Source organism: Fragaria vesca, linkage group LG7, assembly GCF_000184155.1.
Source record: "Fragaria vesca subsp. vesca linkage group LG7, FraVesHawaii_1.0, whole genome shotgun sequence".
Lineage (NCBI taxonomy): Eukaryota > Viridiplantae > Streptophyta > Magnoliopsida > Rosales > Rosaceae > Fragaria > Fragaria vesca.
The window spans coordinates 6,127,793-6,139,125 of record NC_020497.1 but is presented as its reverse complement, the minus strand read 5'-3'; the positions used below and the strand labels follow the sequence as shown (position 1 = coordinate 6,139,125).

The following is an 11,333-nucleotide window of genomic DNA, read 5'->3' as shown; positions in this document are numbered from 1 at the left end:
TTGTGTGACCAGACTAGTGGCCACGTTATTGGTTGGTCAGATGGCCTGGTCTTCTGTTTGATAAGGTTCCTCCACGCTTCTTGGTGAAACAAGATCGAAGGGTAACCTTTTATCGTGTGGTCACTGGGGGCCATGGTGTACTGTAATCTGGTGTTGGTTAGGTACACTTTCTGGCGATGTAGGTTAGGTACACTTTCTGGCGATGTAGTCATGTAGGGTTTTCATAAGGGAGAACTCTTAATTTATGGAGGGTTTCTTCACTTTCTTGTTTTATAATGGCTTGCAATGTAGTCGTTTTAATTTTGGGGGCATAGATCTTGAATTTTATCATATAAATATCTTCATAAATATAATTTATTGTTTTTTAATCGGTCTATAAATAATTGTAGGTTATTAATTTTTAAGTCGATCTGAATGATTATTACATACTCTTTCGATATCAATGACTTTGACGGAGAAGAAGTTTTTTAATGGTAACAGACATGGCTATGAATGTTTGCCTAATCTCGTTAGATTTTTGGTACGGTCATATAAGATTCTTTTTTTTAACTTTTTCTAAAAAATAAAAATAAAATAAGGCTAGTGAGCTGCCCTCAAGCTTAATGAAATTGTAGAATGCATGTGGTTTTTTTTGGGGGGGGGGGGGGGAGTGGGTAAGTAAATAGCACTTAGAAAATCTCTTGTATGTCTACGTAAATAGCAGTCTACGTAAATAGCAGTAGAAGAGTATATAATGATTATTGTGATTTTTTCGTCATGTCACTACAGTGAACAAGACAAATGGAGTAGTCATTCGTGCACTCTTTGTTAATTGATGCATGTTAGACTACATAAGTTGTGTAGAGAATCTTGGTTTTAAAATGATAATATAATTTTCTGAAATATTCAAACATCAGAAGTCTTTATAGAGTATTATCTCATCCTATATGGCACATCGAAAATGGGAGTGGTTCTAATAAGGACCACTAAGTTGAGGACTAGTTGAGGATTTCTTCGTTTCACCCATTTTTCGATCGCATATTCACATCTCGACCGTCTAGTTTATAGATATATATGAGTAGATCATCTCTACAAATTTTCATCCAAATTGAAAATCGTTAAGACGTTCATAAATGTGATTTACCAATAATAAACTTGAAATGACTTCTGTTTGACAGATTTGGATCGTCCATTAATTTGATTTAATTCGATCATTTAACGATAACTAATTTGACTGAAAATTTGTATAAGTAATTATATAGACCTAAAAACTGAACGATTAAAACAAAAAAATATATTAAAAAATAGGTGTAATAAACGATTAATGAGAAACTTCTCAACTAATCTTTAACCTAGTGATCTTTATTAGAACCCCTCCCCATCGAAAATAATCACTGATAAATCTAATGATTTACATTTCAATACTCATGGTTTTTGGACCATATCTATGTGGAATAACATACCCTCTTGGTGTCTCAGTGTCCAGATTTGAGACAAGATGGTGTCTTACACAAAAAAATGTCACATGGTTTTGCTTCTAAGAAGAACAAAGAAAAAGGTCACTTCAATTTTCAATCCAGTCACATCAAATTAATCCCATCAGAACATTGCTCAAATAGAAAAATAAATCTCTGGTAGTGGGATACTTGACTGGCTATCAAATTGTTTGAATCATCTTTCAGAATCAATATGGGGTTTTGTCAAGAATGTCTTAAAGATTTTAGACGAAGAGACTAATGCAATCCAAAAGAGTTGGTGTTGTTTGTCCTGCCGTAACTTAATATCGTTTATAGTTGTTGCTTGATCCATCAACTTCATTCTCTTTCTGAATAAAATCCATTCAATAACTTCATAGATCTTTAAAAATCTTGTGGCGCTACCACCTACACCATCTAAAAAAAGAGAGTACAACGAGAATAACATAGAGCAGAAACATGTATTACACGGTTTACACGTTACCAATCACTTGAAACACCCTCAACTATGTATAACCTAACAAGGTGTGCAAGCCTATTTGCTACACATTTGCTTCACAAGCATGTGTCTGTAAGAGGAATTTGAAAGCCTACCTCATACAAGAATACGTGTCCTTTGAAACCTTCATAAAACAACCAAAGTTTCGACTACGGATACATAGGTGTGAGCTCACTAGTCAAACTATGAGATTAAGCAATGCTACAAGAGTTGAAGACTGGGGAACTTGTTACTGTGGCTACCATTATAGATGGTTGATTGGAGAAATAAATTGAACTTCAAGAAAGTCGTATTATCCAAGCCATGAGATTCATGGATTTTGGACAGGTAAAACGTAGCTGCGCATTGTTCCCTCTGGTAGAGACTTTCTATGCGAGTATGAGCGATAATGAAATTGATACCAACTTGAAGCTAAACCTGATATTTGATGCCGGAGGAATGTTTAAATGGCAGCACTAAAAATCGGATGCAAAGACTTCCTCTTAGTTGATTGCCAAACCAACACGTAAATATTACTTTGTAAAGAACAATATGTCAAGTTACAGGCCAGGAAATAAGTTATTGAATTAAACTATGAGCAACTCAAGGGAGCAAGATAAAAATATTATGCCCCCACCCGCCCTATACCTTGGCAAAACCCAACCCGAAGTTCCTTTCTGGCTCTCTCTATCACACACGAACAAAAACCATACCCGACTCATTGCGGTTGAGACGGTGATCAAAATCTTCACACCCTAAAGAAAATCCGTCCCACTACACAATCTCTTCCAACACCTGATTACCATCTTCTGAGAAGTCTTTGTTAAGCAAACAAGGTGAGAAAAGCGCAATTAGTAATGGGTTTCGTCTTAGACAAGTGAGAAATTCGTCCTTGCCAATTCTCCCATCACAATCAGCATCAAATAAATTGAACAGCTCATTGATCTGCAAGCACCAATTGATATTAGTTGCCAAGAAAGGCACAACTGAAAGATGTTGCAGGGATAAAAGGGTACGTCTATCACCTCATCCTCGTTCAAATCCGGGATTGCCGGCCTGATAACGTCTCCAAACTGATCCAGAAGTAAAAACCAGGTAATTGCAAGTGAATTAGTTGTGACAAATCTATGGGGTGGAGCCAACAATTAGGATAGATGAGTGCAAGAAGCATACTTGTTGTTTTAAAACATAGCTGTTATCCCCAGAAACACATTCAGAAAACGCTAATGCACAGGATTGCCGGAATAATCGTAGCTTCAAGACATGCGCTGATCCAAATAAGAACTGGAGGCAAATAAAATAAAAAATTACATTTAAAGCTAAAATTCTACAGTAGCATCTATTAAACCAAAAAAGAACCATAATTAGATGCACAAATAAGAAGTGTCATAACCAACAGTGAGATCAGAAACGCTGTCAGTCAACGAGGTAATCATGATATTGAAGATCTGTTGATCTGTGGTGAACCATTTGACATACTCGGGATTGGGGATGGTCTTGGCTGGAACAGTCTCAGTTGCAGTGGTCTCGGTGGTGAGGGAGGGCGCAGGGATGGAGCCATCAACATAGCCCCAAAGGCCGGCACCATTGAGGTATGAACGAATTTGACTAGTCCATTTAAGATAATTGGTTTCAGATAATTTGATGAATTGGGATGTGTTTTGAGAAGGGTTTGTGGTATTGGCAGCCATGGGAGAACGAGAGAAGGAAGACTGGAAGAGGAGAGACACTGAAAAGGAATGAAGAGGAAGGAAAAGGTAAGGACCTAGACCTAGGCTGATACCATGTAAAAGAATGAATTTCTACTTGATTTCATTGTGTGTGATTGATACATATATATAGATACAACTGCTATACAACTATGGTAATAATCTACAGTAATGACAATTGCATATAATTAGGAAGGAGAATCAGAATCACTCTTGATTTGAGGAGCAGAGTGATTCTGAGTGATTCTCACTAACACTTTATTTATGACCGATGGCTATTTAGTATATATGCACGAGTAAAAATGTGATTTCAGTGATGAATCAGTCTATTTGGTGCAACAATATGCGGAACATAGAAATCAAGTATGACAGTTGGATATGCTTGTCATCACTATTACAATCTCTTAAAGTTTTGTTGTGGAATTCAAATCTAAATCAAAAGCAATTTCATTTGCAAGAAATGGAAAGCTCTCCAAACCATAGTCCTCTACTTGTGATTCTATTTCAAATCAGATAATCTGGGTGTCTTTATCTGCATCGAAACCTCTGAAGTTCTATATATTTTCAACTATGCAACTCAAACTGTTTTTCACCTAAACTACTTAGAAATGCATATAAAACGAAACGAGCCTTGATAAAAAGCTCAAGAACACACCCATTACAAAATGCTCACACATGCGTGCATGCAGACATCAAAGGATTGGAGAGTTCATCTCATACCATTTTTCACCACAACTACTTAGAAATGTATGAAATGAAACGAGCCTCAATAAAACGCTCAATAACACACCCATGACAAAATGCTCACACACGCCCGCGTGCAGACATAAAAGGATTGGAGAATTGGTGTACCTGCTTAAATGTGATGGCTCGATTTTTGTCAACATCAATGAATGCAAATATCTGGGACCCAAAAGATATCCACGTTACGAGTGACAGAGGAAAGTGCAAATGAAAGAAACATTTGACAGGCAACAACTGTCAGTACTTAAATACTATATAATGTCAGCAAGAAAATAGAAAACAAGAAATCTGTGATAGATTATAACTTATAAGAGGATAAACTATCCTGTATTCCCATATAATCTGCAACAAAAAGAGACCTGCTTCATATCTTTAATTTGTGTACAGACTATGTCCACTTAGTAGCTTGGCAACACGAGCATAAAGCAAATAGGCTAAGAAGTCCACAGGGAGAAGGACAAACACAGAAAGCCAACAACTATGCAGGGATAAAAAGGTGACTTGAATAGGTGATTAATAAACTGGTACAAATATCATGAAACTAATTTTGTACTCTGAACAGATTCAAAAAGAGAAGCTTTTGTTGGTGATGTTTTAAATCCATGACGTGTCAACCACCAATTCATAATGGAAATGACTAACTTCACAAACAATTCTGACATCTTCTAGGCTACATACACAAGAGGAAAAGAAAAAGAGATATATGTGACCTGTCTAAACTCTACTGTTAAAATTTTAAGTTCAAAAAGGTAGAAGACCAAGAGAGAAGAGGGAAAGAAGTAAGCAAAGGATGTGGTAACTGACCTCTTCAGAAAAGGTACAGGGCTTGAGTCTTAGAACCCTCAGGAAATCATGATAGGTAACATGACCACTGCCAATGAGATAAAAGTAAGAATCTTACAATTATATTTATACAGTAAGTATTACATAAATCAGTTTAATAAGTTACATGTATTGTATGGATATTAGAAAGTAAATATACATATATGTGCGTGTATTGCACACACATACAGCACAAAGTCAAGCATTTTGAACGCAATGATATTTAATTAAAAACAGTATCTAATCGAATTGATAGGTCATGCATCAACCAAGCTTTACCAAGTGAGCTAGAAGTTTTAAAATAATGCAATGCAGCATGCATAATACAAAAAATATAAAATTGATGAACATCAGTAACTAACAGCATGACACAACTACAACTTTCATTTGATAATAGTTCCATCCGTACCTGGAGTCTGGATTCATAGAAAGAAACCTATCCAAAAGATCGACGGCTTCCATGCTGCTTATATTGATTAACTGAAAAAAGCAAGATAAAGATCAGTTAATCCTCTATCAGGTCTTGCGTGTTATTACAAAATAAGGTGCATTAAGTAATAAAACCATGTAGTCCAGACAATGGCATTAGAAAAAGCAAGACATATCTGGGGTATCATGCAGAAAAGTGGATGCATCAGACTGTAAACTAAAAATTAGGACAATACGTCAATAGGTTGAATTGATGAGCTATATAATTTTGCCTTGGCAACTGCCACCCTACAGTCTTGTATACTATTGAAACTATAATGTCTCCAGGCACAATGTCCTCGAGTAGAACTTTCTAACCCTATGGATCAACTAGCCTAAATAACTCATGCCTTGAGAGATATGCAGACACACATGCTTCACACCCAAGAACAAAGAATTATAACCATAAAGATTTAAAGGAACTTGGTTATAGTTATAAATTTGAAGTACTCAATACAACTGATAATCTACATACAACGATGCACAATTTTAAAAACCAGTTCCAGTTTCTAATATTATATATCAATAAAAGGCAGATATATGTAAGGACTTACAGATTTTACACTCGCCATTTCAACCATGTAAGCTGACGGCCGCACCTGTGGAAGTTATAATAAAACATTTAGCACAATATAAAACTTTGTTGAGTAGCTCTAAGACTCAATTTAACAAAGCTCATACTAAGCAAAATCTTTTGCATTCTGGTTACATCATAAGTGCATTGGGTTGTGGCAAGGGTGTTCTCAACTTCGTTGCTTGTTTGTCAAACAACAAATATTGTACAAATGTTTAAGCATCAGCAAAGAGAAATACCTGTTTTGATTTCAAATCAGCTGCTTTCATGAGTAGCATTAAATCTCCAAAAGAATGAGATGTCTGTACAACATTGAGTGCACCTGCCATAGCATGACTAGTCTGCATATAAAAATATGTGCCGAGCCTCTATCAAAAATCTAGGAAGCAAAAGGATACCAGAAATACAACGATACAAAACCAAACTCATCCACCAACCTATATAAATAATAGACAAATCAAATTAACTACTATGGGCAGATTCTTACCCTCTGAGCAAAGTGGAAAGCACTTTCTTTCTTGTTATCAAGGGGAAAGACAATAGGAAGGTACTCTACCTGCTCAATTCAGATAACATAACCTAATTCAATATTCAATGTCCAAGTGATGCAACATATACCACAATGCAATCAGAATTCAAAAGCACATAAAGGAAAGGGATTTACCTCCATAAAATTGTGAAATTGTGTGAACATCCTAAACATGAGCCTTGGCAAAGAAATGTGCCCCCTAATAAGCACTCCACAAGAAGCACTAGTAAGATAACAATCCAGACAACACCATATGAAATGAGCAGATTAGATAAACATCTTACCAGGACTGATCAAAGTGCACATGAGGATAGCGTACAATTACTGGTTGGATTGGGTAACCAGAGATGAATGCACCAAGTTCAAATGAAATGAGATATCTTCCGTTGGTAGTAGTTCCCTCCGGAAATATGAGCACTCGAGGAAATCTATCGCACGCAGCTTTTCTCTGTATTCATATCCTTGAAAGCATAAATCTGTATCAAATAGCTTACAAAATTGATACAAATCACTTAACACATTATTTACTAGAGTAACCATATGTTCAAACAGTTCCATCCACTGTGCAGCTAAGTACATGTAGGGATATATACCAAAAAAGTTTAACATCGCATTCCAGCTGCAGTTAGAAACAGTATCTTTTACAGTTTATAGAACACATATAAGTATGTGTGACATAATATGGCACTGCAAGCGAAATTCGTATAGTTGCAGTATTCAAGTCAATATAACGAAGAATTAGGACAACCTTACAAATAATGCACTAATATAACAATAATTTCATGGTTTACCTTGCATGGAATATTATATAATTGATATACTACCAAAAGAATGGTGACCTTGATTAACTGATTTGGATTCATTACCTGTTTACTAAATTTATGTTTTTAGTGATTCTTCCTCTTATCTGATTTATCATTTATTTTGGCTATTCCTGGCCTTATCTGCTGTTGGTCGTATGTGGAGATCAACTAATATAAATAAATTGCAGGAATTACGGGTACTTCCTTACAAACTATACAGTATATATAAAGCAATATAATACTGAAAAAGAAAAATGACAGCAAATATAACAAAACACAGAATATACATTTGACTTGTTTATCACTTACTAACCAAGGGTAACCAAAAACTTAAAGAAATTTCCTACCTTTATTTCACTAACAGCTTGTCTCCTTGACGATGGTGCAAACCTATTAACATATATCACCTGAGAAACAAAAAAAAAATACTGAGAAAAACCATGACAATAGAATGTGTGTGTGTGCTACCAAACAAAGTAATTGTACAGTCTTGTTAACATATGTAACCATGTGTGTGCATTTAAGTAAACAACTACTGTGCAGGGACATACTAATACCTGCATTGCTCTGATGATGGTTCCAACGAAAGGTAGGGAATCATGGGACTCAGATGCAACAATCGTTGGGAATAGTTCGTAAAAATAGAATATAGGTTCTATAAAAGATACATGATTAGATACAACAATTGGGGCAGTAGCTCTTGGAGCAGGTTTTCCTTTCCGCCTTATCCAATGATAACTGAAACAAATGCAAAAAAGAGGACAAACCACCCATTAGAATCAAAAACAACTCCAACGAGAATTCCATTTCGATCAAGAATTCAAGCACACTCTTAAGATGAAACCAACTACAACAACAAGCTACACTTCTATCAAGAATTCAAGTAGATTCTTCTCATAGTGGTTTGCTTACCAATACAAAATTTATATTTTACCAGACTCACTCAAGCTCCTTAATCATCATTTTAACGGAATCATATTATCAATGGTAAATGAAACAATGGAAGCTGAAACAAACGTTACAACGAAAAGCAAACTCCAAGTAGAATTCCACTTCTATCTAGAATGCAAGCAAACTCTAAGACAAATCAACTACAACAATGAACTACACCCCTATCAAGAAAATCATGCCGTTTCTTTTCATTGTGTTGTCTACAAGATAGTATTTAGAGTTTACCACAGACTTGATTAACCTTCCTTCTAGCTTAATCCTATAACAACTTCACTTAATCGCAGTGATTAACTCTCGAAAAACTCAAAACTCACACTCTTGCTCCGATTTTCGGCACCTAAACAACCCAGTATCACATAATTCACCTCTCAAACTACAACTACTTACTTAAATAGAGCAACACAAAATCAAACTCACCCAAAAGCAAAGAGAATACAGCGAGTGCAAACCCTAGTGATCCACATGATCCTACACCGCCATTTGGGCATAGGGTTCTGCCGATCCTTCCACCCCAACAGAGCCAGTTTGGTCGCCACAAACCCCACCAGCAACGAAACCCCGAAGATCACAAGCCTCACAATCGCGATCGGCAAGCACACCCCGATCTTCACCCACTCGTAAACCCCTTCCACCGCCCAAGTCGCGTTCTTGAACGGATCCGCCGTCGTCGAAGCCGGCACCGTGAACCCGCCCGACCCGAGAAACTCGAACGGGTTGCGGAATTCGGTGGTGGTGTCGTCGTGGACGGTGACGATCAAGTGGGGTGGTGGTTGATCGGAGGAGAGGAGCGGCGAGGTGAGGCTGGCCTCGCCCATTGCGGTGGTGGTGGTCAGAGTCGGTTGGGTGTTGTAATGGGTTGAAGGCATAAAGAAAGATTGAAGCTTTTTAAGGTTGCGACTGACAAGTAGAGAAGGTTGGGTGTCTGAAAAATGGGAGGGTGTGTGTGTCTGTGGTGGGAAAAAAGAACATGGATTCCTTTTTTGTTAGAGTTTTTCTTGGGGTTTTGTTTTCCATTTCTGTTAATCAAGCCTGTTCAAATTTGAAATTACAGTTGTGCTAGAGCTTTTCTTTACCTAAAATAGAAGTTAGTGTCTATATACACGATGATTTTATAGTTAGGATCCGATATAGAGAGATGCTCTGTTTCGTGGTATCGTTTTCGAATAAACAATCAGACATCGTGACGATCTGATGAAAACTTGTAAGACGATAATTTAACAGATCAACATCCTAATTAACTTGTAAGACAACAACTTGTAATGAGGTGTATTTTTGAAGGAATAGAAGAAATGTAATTGAGAGTATGTTGAAGAAATGATTGCGTTTAGTTGATTACGAGACAAGTGTTTTGTGATACAAATGTTATACAACCACAAGTTTAATTTTTTTTTTTTTTCTGAAATTATCAAATTTTCTTTATTTGACCAAAAACATCTAATTATATTCAATATTGATTCTGAGGTATGAAACCCTATCTTCATAACGAGTTGTCAATGCTATCTTCTCGAACTAAATGAGTTGCTTGTACTGAACTCGTGGTATGTTCTTACTCGTCTTGGGGGACATTGGAAATCAAGAAGAAGATGTGAGAAGTTCAAATGTACTAGGTGGATGAAGCAGATTCACAAAAGCCAAAAGGCAACCTGTCACATTGGTGTAGCTTAATACAATCGATGGAGTTGTGAAACAGAGGGGAATCCCCCGCTAAGATTCATAACCTGTGACGCACACTTTTTGTGCAAGGTTGTCCTCTCTTGCATCCGCACTTGTTCATTTGTTATCTCAATATAACACTCACACAAAGTGTGCATCTTTTCACTCTCATAACCCTAAATCTGAATCTTGACATCATGATCCTTACAACTATTGCTTCAACATACATGTTTATCTTTCTTCAGCTCATAAATTTTAGAGAACAAAGATCCCACGTCATAATTTTTTTAGTGGATCCAATTATGAACTTTCTATCTTTAGGATTAAATGAGAGATCGTTCAGAGCAGGCACAGAGGCAGCTAAGACTTTGGTACGATTTAAGCCCAACCAAAGATTTTGGGGCTAAAAAAACAATTAGGTATGTGTGTGTGTGTCTATATATATATATACACACACACACACACACATACAATGATGATCAGGTAAGGACCTCCTTACATTAGCTATGGTACAGATTTCTTTATTTAACTCACTTTCTGATTATACTTTTCGATCATAGCCAGCCAATAACTAGATATACATGACTTGATCATCCTTGTAAATTTTCAGCCAAATTGATAAACGTTAAGACATTCAAAACTGTGATTTAGAATTACAAAAACGTACGGTTTAGGATGAGCAAATTCGGTTCGTTCATTGATTTAATACATTTTTGATACCTTAACGATAACCAAATTAGCTGAAAATTTACAGGGATGATCAAGTCATGTATATCTAGATATTGGCCGGCTATGATAGAAAAATATGATCAAAAAGTGGGTCAAATTAAGGAAATCCGTACATTATCTAAGGTAAAAAAGTCCTTATTTGAAAAGACATGTATATATATATAGATGTTCTCAGCTGCGGACGTCCGCACCGATTTTTTGGTGCGAATTTCCATTTTTGCACCACTTCCCGATCGAATTTCCTCAAACTTCCTTCTAGACATATCTAAATCATCTTGTGTAGATCATTTCTGCAAAATTTCAGCCAATTTGGTGATTGTTAAGGCCCTCAAAATCGAAAAACAAATTTGACGGACTGAATTCTGTCCGGTTCAGGTATATAATAGAAAAACGCAAGTTTGAGGGCCTTAACGATCACC

General features: G+C 36.4%; 1 protein-coding gene across 1 annotated transcript; it reads right to left on the bottom strand.

Annotated features, from left to right (window-relative positions):
* Window positions 1–2,441: 2,441 nt before the first annotated feature.
* On the bottom strand, window positions 2,442–9,365 carry LOC101303552 (1-acylglycerophosphocholine O-acyltransferase 1-like). The gene is made up of 14 exons (XM_004306824.1): window positions 8,950–9,365; window positions 8,139–8,319; window positions 7,929–7,988; window positions 7,063–7,226; window positions 6,914–6,977; window positions 6,737–6,805; window positions 6,489–6,590; window positions 6,230–6,274; window positions 5,617–5,687; window positions 5,190–5,256; window positions 4,494–4,544; window positions 3,106–3,216; window positions 2,958–3,005; window positions 2,442–2,877 (listed from the first exon to the last, which is right to left on the bottom strand). The coding sequence occupies exons 1-14, from the start codon at window positions 9,345–9,347 to the stop codon at window positions 2,707–2,709; spliced, it is 1,602 nt and encodes a 533-aa protein (XP_004306872.1). The 5' UTR covers window positions 9,348–9,365; the 3' UTR covers window positions 2,442–2,706.
* Between the last annotated feature and the right edge of the window lie 1,968 nt (window positions 9,366–11,333).